Below are 22,449 nucleotides of genomic sequence, written 5' to 3' on the forward strand. Positions count from 1 at the left end.
TCGCGCGAGGTTTATTCCGTCTCGGTGACGAATGGGGATTTAAATCGACGCCTAGACAAACGGGAGCGTGAACCCTGTAGATCTGCGAAGTAACTAGTGGTAGATCCAACAGCGATGCGCGGGTGATGCACGTGTAGATCTTGCAGGGAACGTGGGTGCGTCTTTTGCTGTAAGCCAAGAGGCACGTGGGATATGGCGATTTTGGGGAAGAGATGAGAGTGGCAAACGTTGCTGGGCTAGCAAATAGGTCACAAATACAATGAATAAATGCTAAATTCGGTCAGCCTAGAAGTAGGTCCGAGATAAGATAAAGCTATTACCTGAATTATTTCGTCCTGGGGCTGTGGCAACTCCGAGGCTGGGCCACTGCAATCTGAACGAAGGGATCGACACAGTCGGGAATGTGTAACAGTACCACAACCATTAATCTCTCCCGTTTCGTTGGTTCCGGCGCAGTCGTGTCGGGTGATGGCATCGCGGTTCATCTCCTTCTCAAGCTCGTGCTGTGTTCTTGTGATACCCGTTGCTGAGAGCGCGCCATATTCTCGTTGGTCGCCTGTTGTATCTAGATTTGGGATGGCCACCGCCACTAACTGTCTCACTCATGTTAGCAAGACTCCAAAGCTTTAAAGGTTGAGCAGAGCAAGTGATGGGAAAGCGGATGTTTTATCGACGTCCCCGCGGTTGTACCTATTTCGATGTCGTCGGTCAGATCGGGCGGCTCTGCGAAAGGAACCGCTGCAGCGGCTAGGGAAGCTGCAAGAACGATTGGGTTTGCGCCTCTGGTGTTGGTTGGCCTGTTACGATCGTGGTATCACAGCCACTTGATGGAACGTAGGGCCAAAGTCAAGGAAGAAAGGCTGCCGAGTAATGATGGTGGAGAAAATCAACTGTTCACGGTGGGTATGGATCTGGATGGGCCCAAGATATTGGCCACTTACCTGGTGACAGCAGAGAATTGAGTGCGCTCGTTTCAAAGCGGTTTTGGACCGCGTTAATTTAGAGGCGTGGCCTTGTTCTCTTTATTCATCAAGTACTGAGGATCCAAGTTGAACAAGTCTCTGTTCTCGGGCGAGTCTCCGGTCTGTGCCTCGTCCAAAATACAAGTACTGAACAAAGAAGATATTGCATGGTACTCAAGTTTCTACTGGAACATGCGTCAATATGGAGACGATCGAGGATTGGTAATCTTGGTGATTGTATATATTGTTCAATGCCTATTTCTAGAGTATAAGTCTAGCAAAAAGATGATTTGGAGAAATATCCAACAGGCACGATCCCTTATTCCCTCCACCAATACTTGTTTCTGCTTGTGCTGGTTTTCCGTACACAGAGCTTCAAATCGCCCTGAAAGATGCCTCAAGGGTTGTAACTGACACCAAGAACCCGAAAAGTCATTGGAAAAGGCTCCGAAGACAGTGGTAGTCATTGAAAACAGAGGGAAAGATGTTATGCATACTCTTAAACCTCGTTCCGAATAGAATGGCCGTCCTCAAGAACTATGACTATGCAGTTATTATCTAGTCTTCAAAGCTCGAAGTAACAGATGAGAGGTATAATTGTTCCATAAACCCTGTAAGAGAATAAGGAAAAATAAAGAGATCAGTAAGGCCATAAGGAATTTGGCGTCCGAGGGGGGATCACCAGGGACAGTAAAATCCTCGGAAAGATCAATCAAGGCAGAGTCGGGAAGAAATAGCTTCCGGTGGTCAGTCGGGCACAGAAGCGCATTTTTTGCCTCTCGATGCTTGCGCTTATAGTCAGTAATGTCCTTTGCATTGGGGCAATGGTGATGGGATAAATACCGATCTCTTATAGTCCGCTTCATAAAGATACAACCTGGCTTTACGTACCCATTTACGTATATCTGAGTAAGCGTAAAATCCCCCGGGTTTTGTGTGAACAACATCTTTCTGGAACTGTATGAACAATGGCCAGTTTTGTAGGTAGTAACAGTCCGCCTGGTCGAAGCAGGACAACTTGGAAAAGGCTTCCGCATTCCACTTGCCTTTCATCGCCGCCGCGAGAGCTTCCGCGCTGGGCACCCTTTTCTTGTCATACATGATGAAAGGCCGATAAGGGAGACTTGTTGATGCGTGTGTGTGTAGTAGGGGAAGGAAGATCAATTTGTGACGAGAAGTGGTTAGGAAGGGAAGAGACAAAACCAAGGGACGAGAGTGCTTTATATGCCTGGGAGAGTGAGTAAGTTTTCATTTTGAAGTTTAATGAAGGTCTTAGGGTTCAAAACAAACATCAATAAGGATATGGAATGCCAACTTAATTGAGGTATAGTTTGGGATGTGGAATAATTTGTGGAAGCATCTGCATGTTGATGATAAAGTTAATCTCTGGCTGCCTGGTGTACAGAGGTAATCCAAACCTACCTCAAGAAACAAGAACCTTACAAGCAGTCACATAGTTGAACCATAGAACAAGCCGGTGTTTTTAATATTTTGGGGAGCAAGCTCCAATTTATTGTGTAAATAGAATTACCAAACGCATACTTCTCCCAGAGTACCAGAAATCTAACAATAAGAAGAGACAAAACCATCGAAGCCAAATCCTCCCCCAGTACACGTAGGTCAACATTATCCTGCAAGACGCAAGAGCATGACTGATAGAAAAACTCAGAAATTTGTTGATGATACAGTGTAGAGAATGTTTATTTCCTTGTCGATGAAGCTTTGCCGATGAAGTTGTCCGCGAAAGAGCCATGATTGCAGCCGGGGTAGGTGGGCAAAAGGGCCGGTACGTAGGCCCGGCGGAGAACGGGTACTCTGCAGAGGCCAGCGAAGCGCATGGGTTACCCTGAGGGGCACGAGGAGCGAGTGGCTCATGCTGTTGGCAGCATGCCACTTTGGCACCATAACCATGGTTCGAAAGTGGTTACCTCCCGATGCTCAGTTTCAGGCATAGTCAGAGCAGTGCTCATTCCAAACCAACCAGCGATTCTGGTATGCCACAGGTGCCCAGAGACCCCGAGGAGATCGGGGTGCAATGAGGCTCATGCTGTTGGCAGCATAGCCACGACGGTTGTTACCAGAAACTGCAATGAGTCTCTGGTAACAACCGTCGTGACTATCCTACCAACAACACGAGCCAACTCGCCCCTCGTTCTCCTCAGGGTATCTCTGGCACACCCGTATCTGCTCGTCTTTATCCCCCCCAGGCACCAACCACCACCGTTCATGTTGCCAACAAGCCCTGTCCATCCATGCCAGGGAAGATGTCCCCGGGTCGAAGGAGGCTGATGACAATGCCTTGTTGGAGTCAGATACTACACGATGACTGGGTATAAGAATAGAAGGGGAAAAAACACTTACCTCCAATGGGCATGTTTTCTTTCGAAGAAGCTACCAGAGAGTCTGTCGGCAAGACAGATGGTCGTCTGCAACGACCGCCTTGGGTCTGATTCATCGCTAAACAAATAGGAGGGCCTTTTGATGAGGGTTGGGGGGCGGAAAGGCTGGTACGTAGGTCCAGCAGAGAACTGGCAGGCCTTTGCCTTTTGATGGGCGAAAGGAGTTGTTGTCTGCAGAGGTAGTGAAGAAATATTCCTAGCACTAACGTAAAGGTCTGTGTCTCGCACAGAATACCTGGATGAGGTCAGCATTTCCTTTAGCAGTTATCTTTGAGCGAATCTTGTACCTTTCAGTGTCCCGCCAGGAGCTGGGCCGCCCAGGTTTGTATAACTCTGGGGGCTTTCCAGTGGTCAGGTATGGTGCCGACCGTCCTCGTGAGGAACAGTAAGGTTCCATGTGAACAGCGGTTGGACATGGGTTAGTCGATCCCAAGCCATAGGGAAGTTCCGTTTCAAAGGTGCACTTTGCACTGTCTGGCGAAAGGGGGGCTGGTGCCATGAGAAAATAGAGATTCCCTCCAGCTTTGGCCATCGGAGTAGTTAATTTTCATCAACTTCTGCAAGGGGTGGGCTTGTGGAGTGACCGTTTGTGAGGCGGCCGATCTCCTGTGTGTGATTAACGGTCAAAACGTTGACGGATGGATGAAGAGATGTGACAAGTGCGTGTGTGTGTGGAAAGGAAGGGATAGGAGGGCAAGTGTGTGTTATTGTGTAAAGGGATAGATTGTTTGTTTGTGTAGGTTGAATATGGAAGAAGAATTTGTAGTGAAGAAGTTGGTGGTAGGAGAAGTTGGGGGGGTTTATTGTTGGTGAAGAAGGGGAAAATAAAAAGAGGGGCAGAGCGAGGGCAGGGACCTACACGTGCATAGGTACATCTTATGCGTGTTCCTGTTCCGTTGCCAGGTGTGCATAAGTGATAAAAAATGAGTGACAGATCTGGACGACAGCACCGAACAAGGAACAATAGGTTGTTATGCTGCCCAGCAACTCAGACTTCTAATGGATTCCAGAAGAAACTAGACTATTATACTGATATCTCTGTCTCATTCATGCCTTGGGAGGCAATAGGCACCTAGATTTAGTTGTTCTCTAACAAGTTGGGACTGTCCCCCTTAAATTCTGGTTTACTCTGCTCAACGTCCTGTAAGCTATACAGGCTTGGAGATCAATGTTAGAACGAGTACAATAGGAATGATTCATCATGGTCAAAGGTAAGAACATAAACAGAGTGTGTGTTTGAATAGAAAGTACCTGTCCATGAACAATATCGTGGTCTACCTGCAGAGGTCCGGCCGTCTGCCACTGCAAACAACTGTCTGTGCTGCCACTTGGTAAACAAAGGTCCACCACGCGTTGGAATCACCTTCTCCAAGTAAGTCAGAATCTTGTGTACCTTTCATTTTACATATCACTCTTCCATCAAGTCCCTGTTGCACATTATCAACACCCCAATCATGTCACGAACATCAAAAGAAACCGTTAAACGCATCTTGACTCAGGCTTCGAAGGACCTATGGAGACAACTTTCCCAAGAAAGGGAAGGGAAGCACAAGGCACATCCTACATTTTCTTCATACCAGATTAAACAATTGGTCTTAGAGACCGCTAACTTCTATACGGTATACGAGCTGGCATGTCTTCCATTGAGCGATTTTATCGCTATGTGTCAAGTTTCCTCGTTCCAGACATTTTTGGCTTCTAAAGTCGGTATTGAGACGGGAGAGTCTCTGGGCCTCGCTCATCAAAAGACGAGGGCATGGGGGCAATCCCTTTTGATGACAATCATGGCACGAGAGGTAAGTTTTACTTTTGAACAGTCGTTATCGACGACACTAACTCTTCAGTGTCATGAACATAACCAACTGCAACAGGCAGACAAGACAAGACTGGAAGAATAAGAGGGTGGAGAGAGTCAACGACCAGACAATCATTGGGAAACAGTTGAGACGCCCTACAAAAGGAAATAAAAGCTTGACCAGAATTTGTTTACGGATAGCAATGTAATAAAAAAGTCTACCAATGTTGTATGCTCATCAAGAACGATTGTTCCATATGTAATACTTGGATTATAATAGGTATTAATGAGCCAGAAGAAGATGAGAAGTCAATGGCGTAGTCATTCTCTTTGCTACAAGTATCTTTTTTACTGACATGCAAACGACATGCAGACGACATGCAGACGCTGGAAATATTACTTGGCCCCATCGCAACGCACGTCAAGTCGGCGACCAGCTATTCAAGGGCTGGGAAGAAGGTCCTGATGGTTTTGATACGAGGGTCTTTTACCAAGGTTCGCGACTTCCTACGGTTAGGATCGTTCAAAGAATGTATTATGACCGTACACTAGATGTACAGCTCGATAAATGATCTTAATCTCGAACTATGTCTGGTAGACGCTATCTGTCTGAATCCACACGCAGCGTCATCGACAACGCCAAAGCTAAGGAAGAAGGGAGATTCCCTTGCATTGAATGTAATCACGGCTTTCCACACAGCTGATGCCATGGATGGCTGTGACTCGGGGGGCGGCGAAAGGGGGCGGCGGCGGACGAGGAGTTGAACATCACTTCGTACGTGAATAAAAAACACTTGATGATGCGTCAGCGTTACAACGATGACTAGGTGTCATGGGTAACTTACCCGTGGTAGTAGTTGCCCATGAATTGAACAGCACTAAGAAGTTGCCCAGGAACCTAGAGAAAATGTTAGCGAACGTTCGGCAAAGTCATCGAAAGTAGGCTTACACCGCAACAATTTGCGTGAGGACGTACAGCAAACGAGTCCTCGACTATAGCACTAGATAAAGTAAAGAGGGTAGTAGCACGAGAGTTCGTGGTTGCGAGGGTTCTTTATCCCAAGACTAGATCATGCCACATCTTTTTTGAGGTTCCGGGTCGTGACGCTGACCATGTGCTGTGACAACTACTTGACCAGAAGTCCGGGCTGTCGAGGTATCTTTCAAACTGGTGGCAGGAGAAATCCAAACTTCGTGATAGTGAAGGCGTCGGTGTAGTCATGGGAAGGATCGTTCATCTTCTCAGTTGTGCGAGCTAGCATTCCGGTAGCGTTGCGGATGAAAGGGGCGCTGATAGAAGATATCTTCAAAGAAGAGCCTGAATAATGAGTTATGTTGATGGTTTAGATGCTGTAATAATGTTTGATGGAAATGGGGGGCCTTGAGGAGAGGAAAAGGAAACAGACGAAGCTACGGCGGGCAGTTCCAGGAAATAACAAGCTGCAAAACCCATGCAGGCCTAGCTAGCTCTAGGCAACCAGAGAGCCATCGCAATGACATACATGCGTTCACAAATTGCTTTAATACGTTTAACACAACATCAATTGTAGTAAAAGGGGTAAACAACCGTGATATAATTATTATTACCATTACTCATCCGTGCATTATATAGAGGCACATCACCGACCCAACTAAAACTGTACATAGGGGCTTCCACAACGACCATATCATATACTCCGAAAGCCAAGCCCAGGTGCATATACATCCCCTCACAAAGCAATCAAATCGTCGTTGGTGAATATATGCCCAGAAGGCGTGACAACCGCCTTCGGTTTGGACTTGTCGATCAACTCCTTTCGTTCCCCCTTCAAGACAGTCAGCCATGAACTAAAATTCCTCAAGGCGAATCATAAGCTTACCTGCGTCTCTCCGTGGATTTCTCGCATTCTCTGCCTCCCATAGGCCATGACCCGATCATGCTGCAGTGTTGGCGAGCAAGTGTGAGGCCCAGGGAGGCTGACCACAAAGTCTTCGAACCACAGGTACCCTGAAAAGTGCTTGTACGCCTTGGGCGACATTCGCGCGAGCTTGACGGCGGTGAGCCAGGGAACTTTGCCAGTCTTGATGGCCTCGATGTCTTTCTTGCTAAAGAGCACGGAAACGTTGGCGCACATGATGGGCGCTGGGCAGGATGTAGGAGTAATCGAGGGTGGTTCTTTGCTTTGGGGAAGATGTTGATAGTGGAGAGTGAGGGTGAGGGAGAAGAAGAAAAGGAAAGAAGGAAGCCAATTTGGCAGTCACGCCCGCCGGGTTATGCTTAGACCTTCCCAACATCGCCAATATATACAGAATATTGGTACTCTGAATCACATCTCTTCTCAGATCGTCAGTGATTCAGGACAGAAGTATATACGAGAAAATGATATATAGGAAATGAGATCTGACTCTTCAAACTATCACGGTTCGATGTTTGGGGTTTTATAGCCCAACCAGCTTAGTAGTTAGTCATGTAGAGGGCTCCTCAGGTTGCTCCCAGATAATTGGTTGAAGAAACATCGAAACACAAGCAACAAATACCAAAGCAGTAGACGCAATAAACGAATATGTTTGGGATCCAAGTTTATACGAGTTTGTCATTGCAGCAACTGAGTGTTCAAACATCTCTCTCTATTGAACAAATATCCAAAACGCTTGCATCAAGCAAGTCCTAATTATACAGTCAAAAATATATACATGTAAAAGGTTAAATCTTCACCCTATTCTCCTCTTTGAACATCTTCCCTTAAGCCTCAACGCACTGGTGGTAGTAAGGGTTGTGCTCGACACACTTGTAAGGCTTCTCGCACTCGGTAGGGCCGTTGTAGTTCTTGCCACCGCACTGGTAGTAGTGCTTGACAAGGCCGACATTGCCAGTTCCAATGGGACCAGCTGGGGCGGTGCCGCTGGGGACTTGGTAAGAGGGACGTGTCTGGGTGTTCCACTTGTAGGTGTAGGCAGAGCTGGATCGGACGACGGGAGCGCGGGTAGGAGCTGAGGCTTCGGCGGTAGAGATGGCGACAGCTGTGGGCTCAAAGTCGCCCTCTTCGCAGTCATCGCCATCGACGGGAGCAGGAGCAGGGGCAGAGTCATCATCGCAGTCATCATCGCCATCGTAGACGGGGGCCTTTGTGGGGAGTGTCGATGTGCCGTTGGTGGGGATCACATAGGTAGGAAAAGGAGCCTCTTCGCTCTCGCAGTCGTCATCATTATCATCAACGTTGGTGTAAACAGGGCCGAGGGCAGTGCGGGTACCCATAGTGGTAGTAGGTGCAGAGCTGTTCGTCAAGGAGGTGGTAGGGTAAACGGGCTCGTCAGTCTCGGGGATATCGTCGCAGTCGTCGGTGTAGGCGGGCTTGGTCTTGGTAAGCATGGTAGTAGGAGCAGCAGTGGTCACGACGGGAGCAACGGTGCTGGTGACAGGAGCAGCAGTAGCGGCAGCGGCGAGAAGGCTGGAGACGCTGGTCCAGGCGGGCTTCTTCTCGTACTCGTCAGTATAGAGGAGAGCTTCGCCGTTGCCCTCGAAAACACCAGGGATCCAGCTGTACTTGTCGGTGATACCCCAGACGGTGACTCCAACACAGCCCTTGACGTCAAGACAGGCGCCGACGACGTCGACGTACTCGTCTCCCTGCTTGGCCAGTTCAGCGGCAGAGGCTGGGACGGCGGAGTGGCGGATGTCGAGCTCAGTGAAAGCGACCTCGACGTCGAGAGAAGTGAAGCGCTCAAGGACAGTGACAAGCTCAGAGCGAGAAGGAGTTTCTCCAACAATGAGATGGCCCTGGAAACCAACACCGTCAATGGGTGCGCCAGCCTTTTGGAGGATCTCGACAATCTCAACGGCGCGGTCGGTCTTCTTGCCGTTCTGCTCGAGGTTGTAGTCGTTGTAGTACCTGGGATTGTTAGAGACGCCAGATGATGAATTGATAATGACTTACAGCTTGGCGTCGGGATCGGCCTTCTTGGCAGCGTTGAAGGAGATGGCAAGGTAGTCGGTTCCAAGAGTCTGGTAAAAGACACTATCTCTCCACTCGCCGCTGTCGTCGATAGCCTCGTTGACAACGTCCCAGGCGTAGCAGTCACCCTTGTAGTGCTCAACAACATTGGCAATGTGTGCCTCAATGATCTCGGTCAGTTCAGAAGCAGAGAACTTTCCAGCAGAGACTATAACTGTTAGAACAACATGTCTTGAATAAGTACTCTCAAACAAAGGACTCACCCCAGTTGGGCAGCTGACTGTGCCAAGTCAAAGCATGGCATCGCAGGATCTGACCGTTCTTCTTGGCGAGATCAGGAATAACATCGGCAGTTTCGTAGGTGAACTGATCACGGCTTGGCTCGACAGTCTCCCACTTTTGTCCGTTCTCGGGGACGAGTTGGCCAAACTCTTCAACGTTATCGGCAAGTTTGGCGTAGGCGGCATCGCTCAGGTAGCCGTTGTCGACAGCGCTACCGAAGTACTTGAGACCAGCGGCCTGCGCTAGGCTGTGAAGCTGGGCTGAGACTGGGCTCGAAGCCAAAAGGCCAATGAGGGCAGATTTGTGCATTTTGATGTATGGATGAAGGAATGAATGACTGTGCAAAAAAAGAGTGTATGACCTTTTCAAAAGAATGTAAAAGGGTAGGAGAAAAGAATGAATGAATGATCAGCCACTGGCGTATCTGGGTTGTTTAGGAGTAGACCATTCTTTGGTGATATATATGTTTGGACATCTGAACCATCTCAGCCTTGGAGTACAAAACCCCTGCATCGTCAACGATTTTCATCGTCCCAGTTCCTGCAGATAATATGAGCATCCTTGTTTCTGGGTCGCGGTGGAATACATTCCGTGCATTCAGAGTCCCTTGTCGCATCTCCGCTTCGTCTCAGGTGTATGAGCGAGGGGCTCGGGCTGGGTTCCGAAAGAGCTTATCATGAGGGGGATCGGTCCAGTTTAACCGGATGAAAGCTGGGATGTTCGGCAATGTCAATAGTGGTGGTGGAGTTTATGTCAATTAAACCCTTGTTGGAGTGGGTGGTATGTTCAGGAACAGGAACAGGAACAGGTACAGGAACAAGGGACGGGTAAAAGTGATGGGCGGTTAAATGGTGTTTATGCCGGACATGCTGATCTTGTCTCAACCAACTGTGACTGGAATAGCTTGCTGAGTTGAGACAAAAAGATAAACTACTTGAACGTCTAGTCTGAATAGCATATACTGATTTAATATTCGTCTCTTATGCTTCCAGCGACTCCAGGCACTCACTGACTGATCGATTGTCGAGATATGGTACCTGTCGATCCCATCCACCCCTCCAGGTTTCAGATACCCGGCGCTAATAAACATTCGTATAGCTTATTTCTTGACCGAATAATCAGGGTCGGTTAATTTGTTACAGATTGATGGAGGCTGATTAACGAATCTCGGTTAATATCCTGGACAGCCCATCGTTGGCGGCATGTCTGGGGAAAATTCATCCCAAGTCCGTCTCTCTCCCCATGGAGATGATTGAATAGGCGAACATTACTTGTCTTTGTGTGCCGTATTGATTGGCATCTTCTCAGGGGTTTAGACATTGCTTCTCCATCATTCTAGGTCCACTTCGGCAATTGCTTCGGTGGCAGGGTATTCAGCTTGGGATAAAAGCGAGGAGCCATCAGACCTAAACTCCAAATACTGATACGGAAAATACATCGCCTAACGAGCTTTTCCAAGGTGACATAAACTGACTAACATCTCGCCTCGTAAGCGACGTATTGAGTTTGATATAAAATAGAGGTTGGGCTTCTGAATTCTCCAAGATGCAAAATGATATGACCATCTCGATTGCGACTACCCTATACACCCACCAACAGCCGAGTACAGACTGAAAGAACGACATCACTGGAGATATAGATCCTCCATTGTGTTTTCTTATCGATGATACATGCTTAAAAGTGATATTTTGCTTCCATCGGAAATTCCAATGTGGCCGAATTGATCGTTGAGGATTCCGTTGACTGTTGTTCATATCTTGTTCAGTAAACCAGCCCGGTGACCAGAGTTGGGGGATGCAAAAGCGAATGAATGCCAGCAAATAAATGCCACAAGATAGAAGGCAGGATATTTATCCAAAACGCCAAGAGTCTAATGCTATATACAATGTGATCCCTATGCAAAAAGGCCCTTTACAAATACAATCGCTCCATTTACTTGCTTCATTCGCGACCCAGTCGCTCTTCATCATCTTGCGTCAACTCATACGCAGGTCGGAACCCTTTCCCATTCTGTCCCTGCTTCTTTAAATGCGGGTTGGGATGGGTATCTTTTATTCCACCCAGACTTGTGTATCCTTGATCGTAAAGGGGACAGTACTCGATCCCTAAGTGGCGAATAAACTGAGAATGTTAGCATTGGACGAACAATAGACTGAAGAGAGGAACATACGGCCCAGATTTGTACTGTTGGTAACATTGTTAGCTTAATCCATAACACAACTTCAATCGCGGCACTTACCATAATGCCAATCAATTACAGGATGTATCCTCATAAACGACGGCCAACCAGCGTCCGTCGGGTCAAAGAAAGTCAAGTTTTCGCCATGAGGATCTGTTCTTCTCGTACCAACAAAGACAGCCTTGATGCTCGGTCGTTCCTCTAGGTATATCTCGAGACCCTTCTTCATGGGTAGTACATAGCGCGCAACTTCAAGACCGTACTCGGCGCTGGACGTCTCTACGAACTCGTCTACTTCGGGAAAGGGATGCGCGGCGACAATATATACGCATTGGAGCTTCTCGGGGGGTGTCATGTCGGAAACGCCATTGGTGGATGGTTCGGAGGTTGTGTAGTAAATGCGACCCATGCGTGCGAGGATTATGATAAGGAGGACGAGGCCTGGGAGTGTCAGTATTGACTGTCGCGCAATGGTAGAGCGACTCGTCGGAATGACAAGCTTGAAGAGCTCTACAGTGTGATATGCGACTCACAATCCTTTCCTCCGTTATATGATAAGGATATTTGTTCCGGTCTGCGCGCGTAAGCATCCGCCCATACCCGCCAATCTTTCCGAACGTACCGATATCTGTGTAAAGCCTCGTCAACTGCCTCTATGGACCTGCGGACTTGGTCCTGCACATCGCGCAGTATCTGTGTCTCGGGTTCCTCCGTAAGAAACGCTTCGACCTTGTCTCTGAGCTCGAGACACTTGTCGCGCAAGGAGCGGGGTGGCGGGGTCGATATCATGATGGGCACTAAGATGCCTCGAAACTGTGTATTTGGTGGTTGCTTTTCTTAGAGGAAGTCGGTTTAGTAGAAAAGCATGTAGGCGACGGTTACGAGTAAAAAGGGATCGGATCCTGTGGTGAAAGCTTCATTCGATAGCTCCGGTTTCGCCGTGCGGCGATATGTAAGTATCTATATAGACTATTATGTATAGGTGTCACTCTAATGCAGGGTATCCTCATGGATGCCGAGGGACCCCTTGAATCACGTGCGACACTCACGCTCACGGCTTGAGGACGACATCACGTGAGGGATTGACAACTGAACTGACTGTGAGGGAGATGAGGAACATTTGACTACAACCACAGACTCCTTTTCTTGTTACAAGACCAAAGATATGATATAAATTTTTATTGTTTTTTAGTAATAATTGAATGTTGCCGAGAAAGCTGTTGTTTCTACAATGCCTATCTATGATGCCATTTTGTTTGCACAGTTGTATTGCAATTCCCAATGTCTAATACTGACTTTCCCCTTGCTCTGTAGCTTCGGTTTATAAACTATCGACTTCTTCGTAAATGTTGAAGTGGTATCCTTCTGTTCTCAGCTTCCCTGACCTTTGAAAACACGCAAGATTCAATATGACGGATTCCATCAGTGTGATGGAGACGGGCGCGTAGACCGGTATCCTGGACATAAAGAATGTCTTCCCAAGTACAGGTACCTTTGACCTTGGAGCATTGTCGGCACGCCCAGCCAGTGCCCAGGACACAGGGACTTGAGATCCCGAAATTGTGCAATTTCTGCCCGAATTATACACAGGGGAGGACTCATGTTTCTGGGCAGGTGTACTCTTCGTCCTCAGAGTCCCCATCATCATCGGTCTCGTATAAGTCGTCATCATCGTCATATTCATGACGCCAAGCCTTTTGAGATATAATACCGAGTTGTTTTTGAACAGAGGAAGATAACGAGAAGAGAAGCAGTCGCTCTGTCTGTTGTGGTTGATAATTCCAACGCGTTCGAAGGATACGCCAATTCGGCAACGTCGTGTCAAGCTGTCGGCAAAGATCCTGGACAACGGCGAATGCGATTGCTTTCACTTCCGGCCTCGAAGTCGGATGCCGATGGGCGGTTCTGCTGACCTGTGAAGACAATACTCGTTTGTAGTGTGGTAGGATATATGCTCCACGCCGAGCTGCCTTCTCCAAATTGGTGCGTGTCTCTGGCACAATGTTGACAAATATCTGGCATCAGACAGTCTGCCTGGCGCTAGACAAGTCGTCGACTTCCCTAATTTATTATCTATCCATCATCCTCTAGTCGAGTCCAGTCCTGGCATGAAGTTTACCTGTAAACCCATGTGCCCGGGCCAGTGTTTGTCAAAAATCCGGGTTGTGATCGAGATTGGAAGCGAATACAGCTTCCGGGGATATCAAGAGGAATATGCGGTAGAATACGTCTGGGTACAGCACTTCGGTGGTTTCGGTAGTGTATTTGGAACGACTTCCACTACCCCTTCATAGGCATGCTCAGAGACGGTCTTGGTGGCAGCCATATTCCTAAGGACCCTCACCCTCGAACACAGGGTACTCAAGGCCAGCTCGTATACCGTATAGAAGTTAGCGGTCTCCAAGACCAACTGTTGAATCTTGTATAAAGAAAATGTCTTGTGTGTATTGTTCTTCTCTTCCCTTTCTTGGGAAAGTTGTCGCCACAGCTGCTTTGACGCCCGAGTGAGGATGCATTTCACGTCCTCATTAGACAGAGCAACGCTCATAGCAGTTCTTTTCCGAAGCGCCCCAACAGTTGCTGATACTCTGTAATGTCTATGCAGCTGCCCTGCGGAAGAATGGCCTTTATATAGGACAAAAGTGCTTTCTAACCTTCCTTCCCTTTGATGTCCATCGCCGCTAATGTGTATTTACCGTGGTAATAACTCATATGCAGCATATTACCCTGCTGCACTATGGAACCGAATGACGAGAGCTTCTTGAGAAATGCCTTGTAGTTAAAACCGAAGATAATAATATCTTCATCGCAACACAGGAGAGAGATGGCGTATACTCCCCCTGCTACCTGAACAGTGGCCTGGGACAGTTGAAGTTGGAACTCATGGTGAGAGGTCGGGAATCCATATCAAGCTTTTTCCGGTAGGAGTCAAATTGATGAATTCGGCTTCTGTTGTAGATGGACTGACGAGAGATTGTCTTTGACTTTTCCAAAATACTGGTCCGCCGGCCAACATGACGATGAGGCCTGCTAACCTTTGACAGGCTCGTCTTGGGCTGTACCGAGTTGCAATCAAACAGGCTTGTGAACAATGGGATTCGTAATGTCATGGTTCTCGATGTCGATTAAGAATGGCATTCTTGAACGCATGTCCGGCAAGAAGACCCTTTTTGTAAAATAGTGTGATAATCATATTTCGAGTATTCATGCTGTGTATGAGAATGTATCTGCCACCGCCGTGGAATATGTTGGACTGCGATCAACCGAGTCAGTTGCGTCTTGATCCCATGGTGGAGTGCCTGAATAGGATCGTGACATTGATGTGTATCACCCAGTGAACGAGACTGAGAACAGGGTTGAGTAGGTGCCCTAATTGTGGTTGTCCCCGTCTCTGGAAGGAAGAATGGAATATGTGTTGGTGAAAAAGGTTATTCTCAGACAATAAATGAAGGCTCTGGGATGGTGTTCAATGCAATGGTTGGGCATTTGTCGTATCTGTTGATGTAGGCGACCTTCCTCGATTCGCGGGACCCAAGGCTGGAAAGCGCTGTCAAATACCAATTCGGTATCTCGTCACGGACAAGGTGTGTAATGATGGCGTTAAGTTGCTAGCACGAGAACCGGATCTTTTTTATAATAGTCTCGTAGTATGATCGCTATATTTGTCTAGAAGGCAGGGCAAAGGTGCGCCGGTCCGCCTGGCATAATGGTAATCTTAACTTGGACTTCTGGGGGAAGGCCTCTGCATATTTCACATATGAGCGCCATATGTTGAGAAAACCCATCCGGTTAAAGCGCGCTACTCGGCGAATGAGAGTATATGTTGGGCTGAATTTATTGTTTTGCAGGCGGGCCAGCTTAGTTTGAGCTCCGATGCATCAGGACGATTGAGAATAATATCAACTGATGGCCTGGTCGAGGTCTCTCAAGAGACCATTGAACCCGGCCACCTCCTCCTGGCCCGCCCCTTGCCCTGGCTCATTGATCCGCCGCTAAAATATGCGTCAGAAGGATGCTTGAAGCCTGTTTGCTTAATGTAGAATTGTTCAACTTACGAGGAGCTCTGCTCTCCATTCAAGGAGCTTCTCGATGTACCGTTCTCTGTCGATAATCTCTTCCATTGTTGAGTCTCTAAGATATGAGTAAGTTATAATGATAACATTGAAAGTAGGATATCAACACCTTTGGGCCCAATTTGACATCTTTAAACCAACTAGGTACATGGCTGGGGCCTGACAGTTTGATATGGCCAGCTGCTCATTGTACTCGCTTGTGGTTCTGTTCGTTGTCTGTCCAAGAAGTACACACTCTCATCCATGGCAAGATATACCAATGTTGCGATATGGTGTAATGAACCCCAGTGCGTCAAAGTGTAGGCGGCCTGGTCGACAACAAGGTTTTTGTCAGATAGCTCGTGTCTGGCGTTCACATCGGTGTCATCTCCCCATACACGCCTGATATCAGGGACGCGCAGTGAAACATTGTCTTCCATCTGCCCGTTGAAGTTTTCGTGTCATTGTGCCCACATATAGCTTCTTAACCTCCCCTTTCGAGGGGTACAACGCTCTATGCGCAGACAAGCCTAGACGGGCAGGAGGCAAAATTGGGCTTTTCGTGAATCAGCTGCAAGAGATACTGCCCAACTCCAGAGCCCAGGAATTGGTCGCCCAAATAACTGATTCGACTGTGAAGCTCGGTACCACCAAGGGGAAGCGCCTCGTCCCGTAGGCTACAGAGGGGTTTTCGAGGTCTTGCTGGGCTTCGTCCTTGTTTGTGTTTCGGATCAGCAGGAGGAGTCTCCAGTCACCTCGGGGCTCACTCTTGTTAGGATACTCCCGAAAAACAACCCGCACTACGAGTGGGTATTAGTTTCGAAATTTTGAAGATAGTGCGTGAGAACTTACATGGCAGCGCCGTGCTGTAGGAAGAACTTGGTTGTTTCAGCACTCATCCTGAAAAGGGTCTCTCGGAGAGGACGTCAGCCGCCCACTGCATAGAAAGATGAGTTCGTCCATCGGCTTGCAGAGTACTGATCAGAAAGTAGTCGCTCCTGGAAGCACATGAAGCGATGTTTGCAATCCTGCACTTGCTTCGCGACCTGAAAAGCTGTCCATTTCATAAAGCTTACGAAGGTAAAGCGCATCGCAACAACGAGACCATCATCGGCGGATCTTTTGGCCTCGGTACGTTTGAACCACTTGGTGAGCTTGTAATAGAAATCAGAGATGGAAGCGTTCAAGACTTCATGTTGGGCAATGTGAATGTGATCGAGTCCTGGCATCAACCATGCTTCTGGCATTGCCAACATGCCGAGATAGTAATCTGTCAAGGCAAAGTTACCGTAACGCTCGAATAGCTGAGCGTGTTCACAGAATGTGTGTACATCTGTGTAGATAACCTCTCCTGAGCTGGTAGTAATGAGTCCTCTGTGGTCAACATCGTCAGGTTGGTCTGGGCGTTGCTATCAAGTTACCGCCCAAGTATTCCTTCTCCATCGAAACTGAGACCAGCTGCTTCCAATCGCCAGCAAGTAGACACGGTAGAAGGGCTCTGCGCTGGACGGAGCGGAGTTCATCATGGCTCGTGTTGCCAGCTGCGTCGATTGCTCTGACCATCTTCTTGAATGCAAGATGAAATTCATGTATGTTGACAATATCGTTTGGCGTCGTGACAAAACGATGACAATTTGATCTCAGAGGTATCGTATTCGCGGGGCGCCTGTGAGATCAGCTGTAGCTGTGACCGATTGTGTTGCTGTCCAATCTCGATATGCGATATCTTCACTGCCCATTGAAAGTTATTGAATCATTCCTCTCGCAAGGCAGCGGACATAATGGTCCCATGCCTGCCAGTCCCAGCACATAAGTGGCTTGCGCCCAGGTTGGTACTGGCCAGACCCATCAGAGCCAGCAAGTAAGAGCCTGCATGGGACTATCTCTAATGACTAGGGCAACCTGGAAGCCTGTTGTGCAACTGCAAAAGTGATGTATTGGGACAGTTCTGATACTAGTGCCATGGTCGACCAGTGCGTTGTTGACAACATCTCTGGAAACAATTCTGTTACTACTGTCTCTCAGGCTTGTTCAGATACAGGCGAAAAGTCGACGTTTAGGATGACGAAATCGGTACCTGGGCGATCTCCAGCCTTAGTTCTTTTTGCTCTTCTTGTAACTGTCCAGTAGTTTGCGAGCACCTGTCATTTAGTTTCAGTATAGCCTGAAAGCCTCTGCCTCGGAGAATCTACATCGACATCTCTAAGGCCTGGCCGCACATGTCGGTAGCGGAGATTTGTGTTTCGGACCGCGCTCGTACCCCCTGAGGGGGCTCCGATAACTGTGAAAGTGACTGACTGGGAGGGCGTGGTGTTGCTGTGCAGTGGATCGAAAATTCATTCTTGGCGTTATCATCAGTCAATCTCATCCTCGACTGTAGAACAGCCCGTGGTCCGCAACAGTCTGTGCCAGGATTGAGCAATTGGGATTGTACTGCATGCCCACATTCGACATGGTCGACTGCGCCGTCATCTGCATCCGGCAGAGACTGAGGAAACGCTTGATAGACAAATCGACGTAATGGATCCGATCAAAAAGAGGTCTCACCCTGTTTTGGGCTGTCCAGCTATAATACAAATATGTTCAATCTTGACCCTTTTGACTTTTCTGGAGTGTTAGAAGAAGACATTTCCAGGCAGGTAGGTATGTTGTTCTGGCTGAACAATGCTGAGGCCAACGTGGTACTCCCATTATATCAAGAACAGTGAGGAAGTGTGTTGTCATCCAGTACCATCTTCAAAACCTAGGGGTGAACGAGCAGATATATTTCTCGGTGTCGACGTATTGGTGGATTTTGATGTCGTATTTCCAAACCGTTTACCGCAAGAGGGATCATGTGAATACCATGTAAGAGGTCCGCCCGGAGTAGTCCTCGAAGCCACCAGTGTGACAACTCATAAAGTGAGAGGCATGTTGATAGTATACGTTGCCCTAATAACCGAGTTGGACGGAGAGAAACTGTCGGGATAGATATACAGACTGGTTACCTGGACTTTTCTACTCTTTCCGTTCCACGTTGGACTTGGTCTTGTCAGTCACGATAGTCGGCGGTAGCATTCCAAGCCGGGCATTTAGGGTGAAACCGGACGTTGGTCAAGCTGGGATGCTCTTTGTCTTCTACGTTTCTGTCTGTAGGTTCGTCGCTGGATCGCTATACATAAGCCGCCAGACCGAAGAAGATAGGCATGGGTGGTGTATGGATGTAGAGAGATGGATGGTGCGCAGGACCGTTGTATCCAATCACTCGCCTCGTGGACCGGTCGAGAATCTTCTAAACGTCCGACCTTGTCAACTTCATCGACACCGGCGACAAAAAGTATAATATGGACGAAGTTCCGGCGTAGCAGGATTCGTGCCACCTCCATGCTTGAGGGATTGAAGATCGCGGCGGTTTTGGTCAGTAAAGACAGTATCCTTGAGTACCCGTACTGTCGCGTGGAAGAGCTATATTGCACGGGTCGACTGGGGAACATGAGCACCATTTGAAAGGTAGCCTTGGCAGCAAGCATGGGAGGCGCGGGAATTAAGAATGTGATGCGAAACTCGGGAGATCCGTAGCGCTCATTGTTGAGACCGTCGACGCTGAGGTCCGGAATGCGTTCGAGTTGGGGCATCGTGGCTTGGATGAGGGGCCAAAACCAGAAAGCGTGTCGCCCAAGACCCCGAGGAAGTCCTTCAACAAGGCCGTGCCTCTAGCCAATATGGCTACTTGATTGCTGGTTTCGTAACTTGCAAACATGTCGATAAGGTTGTGCAGCTTGTCGGCAGCATCTTCGTCTCGGGCCTCATCCTCCCGGTGTTGGTTTATCGTGTTCAGGGTGGTAGAATTTATATATCGCTCTCACAAACGGCACTGCTCTGGCAATGCTAGAGTTTGATGGATTGTCGTAGACCCTCGGTCGTTGAGGCCTCATCCATTGCGAAGTCTGCAGCTTTCAAGCCCAAGTGTCCCTTCTGTTTTCGCGTGAGCACAGTTTCTTTTTGTTTTAAAACTATTGCTTCATTGTATTCGTAGTTTTCGAACATCTTATACAATAGAGATGTTTTTGCTCTTGTCGTAGAGTAATACCAATTGGCCATTCTGGCTGAAAAGCCCTTCGATCGTGGCTCTTCTCTCCTGGCGGTGAAGTCTTAAGTCGGTGATTCAAGATGAAAGCTTGAAGGATGGATCCGTCACTATAAAGTTGATATCGAATGAAAGAAGAGCCCGAGTTTAACGGTAAAATACACAAAATCATGAACGACCGGGCTCGGATTCGCAAGACTTGGCGGTACCTCATACGATGGTCTTTTGGTCATAACATCCATGAGGTTTGGCTTTCCTTTAGGCCACGATACTGGTGATATTTTCAGCCGAGTTCATTACTGTTTCTGGGAACTTGTGCTTCTCCAGTTCAGAGGCGTCGATGGAAAGATACAGGTGGACGTGTTCAGCTAAAGTCGCTTTATGCGACATTGTCCCGACTCTCTCCAACCTTTTATTCCTCCAGTCTTGTGTTATCTGCCTGTTGCAATTTGTTGTATTCATGACACTGAAGAGTTAGTGTCGTCGAGGAAGTGGATGGGCTAGATCCAAGTGCACAGTGTAGGCGTGAACACAACCAATGCAAAGTCCTCAAAGTCTTTCAGCGCCAGCATGGTCTGCCAGCAATTAGTCAAGGCTATGTGGTTCTGGTCGACAAGAACATACCCGGGATGAAACATCGGAAATAATACGTCTAGTTCCAGACAAAGCCTCTGATTAACGCCAAGCGCTTCCATGTTGCTGCTCTATGGGGTCATCTCCTTCATGTCTCTTTTTTTGAGTTGGCAGCTGCAGTAGCTGTCCGGGCAATGACGATATGGCCGTATTAATGTTCTCTACTGCTCGAGACGGCCCTTGAGGATGAATGCAATGGAGTTTATCGAGAACTTGCGCGGTTCCATGACTTTTGATGATCTTACGCATGAATTCGGCGACACATAAAGCCCTGTCGTGCTCGTCCAATGCCATCCTCCTCCTACCATGACATATTGGTGGTAGAGGTAAGGTAAGATGAAGTTGTGTTTATTGTTGTGTGTATGTGTTTGCGTGTGTAAGAGAGAGAATGACCATTGCACGACAGTCGATTCAGGTAGAGATATGAAGCTCTCCCGATAGATGGAAGGCGCTCTCGGTAAGCCATGGAGCTCATATGATCGGTGGTTGAAGATTTTGGCGGGAAGCGGATGCCGTCTAATACTCAACTCCTGACCTCTATCTCTCAGCTATGTTGAGGACACCACATAACTTTGTGGAGTTCCACAGCCATCACACAAATCAAAAGACTCATCGCTGCCTTTCGGACCAGTCTTTGTTCGTGCCCTCAAAGATCGTCATTAGTGTGACGTTTGTATCTTTGGATAAATGCAATCAACGCTTAATATGAGTAAGATCATAAAAGAATTGTCGTCTTCGAAAGGAAGGATTGTCGTCGACTTGATGTATTACGGTTCTGCTTTCATGAGCACTTTGAACGCATCGATCAGTTCAAGGTATGGGGAGTATTTATATTGGTGTTCCGTTCAATATCGCAAGCCCTCGGGACGCTCAGGGTGCGCTGAATCATGGGCGTTCTCCACCCTAACACTCGACGATGACCATCTGACGATACTTGAAGTACACAACACAAAAGGAGAAGACTCCAGTATTGTAGTCCTGTGTTGACACAGTGTGGTCTCATTTCTGGCTATGAAAAGGGGCAGAAAGGATAGTTCCAAGCGGGAGGTCCTGTTTGTGATATGCCTTCTCGTGCACTCGACAACAGTGGGAATACGCCGCCGACTTTGGGATTGAACACTTTCGCGACTGTCGATGACTCAGTTCATTCCAGGCCTCTGAAGGGTAAGGCAAGTAAGATAGTCGCGGGTTATCTTGAGCAATTCAAGGGGAAGCTGGATCTTGTCAACCATCTTGTTCTTCTTGCTTCGGGAACAAAGAGTTCCTTGACACAAATGCAACACGCTCTTTCCATGTGAGCTCTGGTGCTGAGCTCAGCTCCAAATCTGCCTGGATGTGGCCAACTCGTTTCCTGCCTTGGTCTACCAGCGTGTTTATCAAGAAGATCACGAGACTGAAATCCGAGATTGCCCCCATCAACGTCCAATATCGTTGAGATCCGAGGATGTCTCACATCATAGTGTCGAATTTTGACTTCGACGCGCATCTCGATCACTCGATGCAGGGTAGTTCAAACCTGTGCATGTGAATCTCCCGCCAAGAGACACATGGACTGATGGGTATGTGCCATTCTGTGAATACTCTTATGCGCCAGAGTTCGGTATATCTCGTCAGAATCATCGCATGACAATCTCTCTCCATCGTAGATAGCTTGAAAATGTTGATCGAGACTGCTGTCGCAAACATATGAACTGCCACATTTGGGAACGACTGCGCTAACCTTGAATTAAAATAATTTCTCTTGAAGTCGCAATATAGATGATAGTTTCCGTTCTGATATGAGTAGCACAACCACCGTATGGGGGTTGGAAGCGAAGAATTTGTGATGAATTTCCACTCTCCCCCAAGACGAAAGTGACTCCTCTCATCCACCGCATCAACCCGGCAAGAGAATTGCCGAGTCCGGAGTATGGGGGAAGATCGCAAGTAGTCAGGTCGATTCCCGCTGACTAAGAGCCGTTCGATGTTGTCGTGGTAGGTACCGGCCATCTTAAAAAAAAAGACCATTCAACTTGTTGCTATTGCCAAACTTGGATCGACCAACCACAATATTGAAGGTTGGTTTTCCTATTCACACCCATCTCAACGCGTTGGATGATCTACTTGTAACGTAGATCTATTTGTCTAGTACAGGTAGCGTTGCTTTTGT

At 47.9% G+C, this 22,449-nt stretch overlaps 11 protein-coding genes across 11 annotated transcripts; 1 reads left to right on the plus strand and 10 right to left on the minus strand.

Annotated features, from left to right (window-relative positions):
* Window positions 1-93: 93 nt before the first annotated feature.
* Window positions 94-2,063, minus strand: FPOAC1_003458 (uncharacterized protein; the record flags this gene model as incomplete). The annotated part of the gene is made up of 3 exons (XM_044848023.1): window positions 94-270; window positions 321-593; window positions 1,854-2,063. 3 exons carry the CDS (start codon window positions 2,061-2,063, stop codon window positions 94-96), a joined length of 660 nt encoding a protein of 219 aa, XP_044713939.1.
* An 843-nt stretch (window positions 2,064-2,906) lies between these two features.
* On the minus strand, window positions 2,907-3,860 carry FPOAC1_003459 (uncharacterized protein; the record flags this gene model as incomplete). Its single annotated transcript, XM_044848024.1, has 4 exons — window positions 2,907-3,046; window positions 3,088-3,260; window positions 3,324-3,596; window positions 3,649-3,860. The coding sequence occupies 4 exons, from the start codon at window positions 3,858-3,860 to the stop codon at window positions 2,907-2,909; spliced, it is 798 nt and encodes a 265-aa protein (XP_044713940.1).
* Window positions 3,861-4,815: 955 nt separating this feature from the next.
* Window positions 4,816-5,259, plus strand: FPOAC1_003460 (uncharacterized protein; the record flags this gene model as incomplete). The annotated part of the gene is made up of 2 exons (XM_044848025.1): window positions 4,816-5,157; window positions 5,206-5,259. The coding sequence occupies 2 exons, from the start codon at window positions 4,816-4,818 to the stop codon at window positions 5,257-5,259; spliced, it is 396 nt and encodes a 131-aa protein (XP_044713941.1).
* A 334-nt stretch (window positions 5,260-5,593) lies between these two features.
* Window positions 5,594-6,418, minus strand: FPOAC1_003461 (uncharacterized protein; the record flags this gene model as incomplete). The annotated part of the gene is made up of 4 exons (XM_044848026.1): window positions 5,594-5,663; window positions 5,715-5,927; window positions 6,002-6,054; window positions 6,326-6,418. The coding sequence occupies 4 exons, from the start codon at window positions 6,416-6,418 to the stop codon at window positions 5,594-5,596; spliced, it is 429 nt and encodes a 142-aa protein (XP_044713942.1).
* A 447-nt stretch (window positions 6,419-6,865) lies between these two features.
* FPOAC1_003462 (uncharacterized protein) lies at window positions 6,866-7,270 on the minus strand (the record flags this gene model as incomplete). Its single annotated transcript, XM_044848027.1, has 2 exons — window positions 6,866-6,961; window positions 7,016-7,270. 2 exons carry the CDS (start codon window positions 7,268-7,270, stop codon window positions 6,866-6,868), a joined length of 351 nt encoding a protein of 116 aa, XP_044713943.1.
* Window positions 7,271-7,878: 608 nt separating this feature from the next.
* Window positions 7,879-9,679, minus strand: FPOAC1_003463 (uncharacterized protein; the record flags this gene model as incomplete). The annotated part of the gene is made up of 3 exons (XM_044848028.1): window positions 7,879-9,025; window positions 9,071-9,296; window positions 9,352-9,679. 3 exons carry the CDS (start codon window positions 9,677-9,679, stop codon window positions 7,879-7,881), a joined length of 1,701 nt encoding a protein of 566 aa, XP_044713944.1.
* Window positions 9,680-11,311: 1,632 nt separating this feature from the next.
* On the minus strand, window positions 11,312-12,338 carry FPOAC1_003464 (uncharacterized protein; the record flags this gene model as incomplete). Its single annotated transcript, XM_044848029.1, has 5 exons — window positions 11,312-11,491; window positions 11,541-11,554; window positions 11,610-11,990; window positions 12,083-12,123; window positions 12,172-12,338. 5 exons carry the CDS (start codon window positions 12,336-12,338, stop codon window positions 11,312-11,314), a joined length of 783 nt encoding a protein of 260 aa, XP_044713945.1.
* An 809-nt stretch (window positions 12,339-13,147) lies between these two features.
* Window positions 13,148-13,875, minus strand: FPOAC1_003465 (uncharacterized protein; the record flags this gene model as incomplete). The annotated part of the gene is made up of 2 exons (XM_044848030.1): window positions 13,148-13,564; window positions 13,834-13,875. 2 exons carry the CDS (start codon window positions 13,873-13,875, stop codon window positions 13,148-13,150), a joined length of 459 nt encoding a protein of 152 aa, XP_044713946.1.
* A 1,573-nt stretch (window positions 13,876-15,448) lies between these two features.
* Window positions 15,449-15,772, minus strand: FPOAC1_003466 (uncharacterized protein; the record flags this gene model as incomplete). The annotated part of the gene is made up of 3 exons (XM_044848031.1): window positions 15,449-15,541; window positions 15,605-15,680; window positions 15,732-15,772. 3 exons carry the CDS (start codon window positions 15,770-15,772, stop codon window positions 15,449-15,451), a joined length of 210 nt encoding a protein of 69 aa, XP_044713947.1.
* Window positions 15,773-16,168: 396 nt separating this feature from the next.
* Window positions 16,169-17,164, minus strand: FPOAC1_003467 (uncharacterized protein; the record flags this gene model as incomplete). The annotated part of the gene is made up of 4 exons (XM_044848032.1): window positions 16,169-16,401; window positions 16,454-16,479; window positions 16,580-16,973; window positions 17,023-17,164. The coding sequence occupies 4 exons, from the start codon at window positions 17,162-17,164 to the stop codon at window positions 16,169-16,171; spliced, it is 795 nt and encodes a 264-aa protein (XP_044713948.1).
* A 1,508-nt stretch (window positions 17,165-18,672) lies between these two features.
* Window positions 18,673-19,215, minus strand: FPOAC1_003468 (uncharacterized protein; the record flags this gene model as incomplete). The annotated part of the gene is made up of 1 exon (XM_044848033.1): window positions 18,673-19,215. One exon carries the CDS (start codon window positions 19,213-19,215, stop codon window positions 18,673-18,675), a length of 543 nt encoding a protein of 180 aa, XP_044713949.1.
* Window positions 19,216-22,449: the final 3,234 nt, after the last annotated feature.

The sequence above is a fragment of the Fusarium poae genome, chromosome 1 (genome assembly GCF_019609905.1).
Source record: "Fusarium poae strain DAOMC 252244 chromosome 1, whole genome shotgun sequence".
NCBI classification, from domain to species: Eukaryota; Fungi; Ascomycota; class Sordariomycetes; order Hypocreales; family Nectriaceae; genus Fusarium; species Fusarium poae.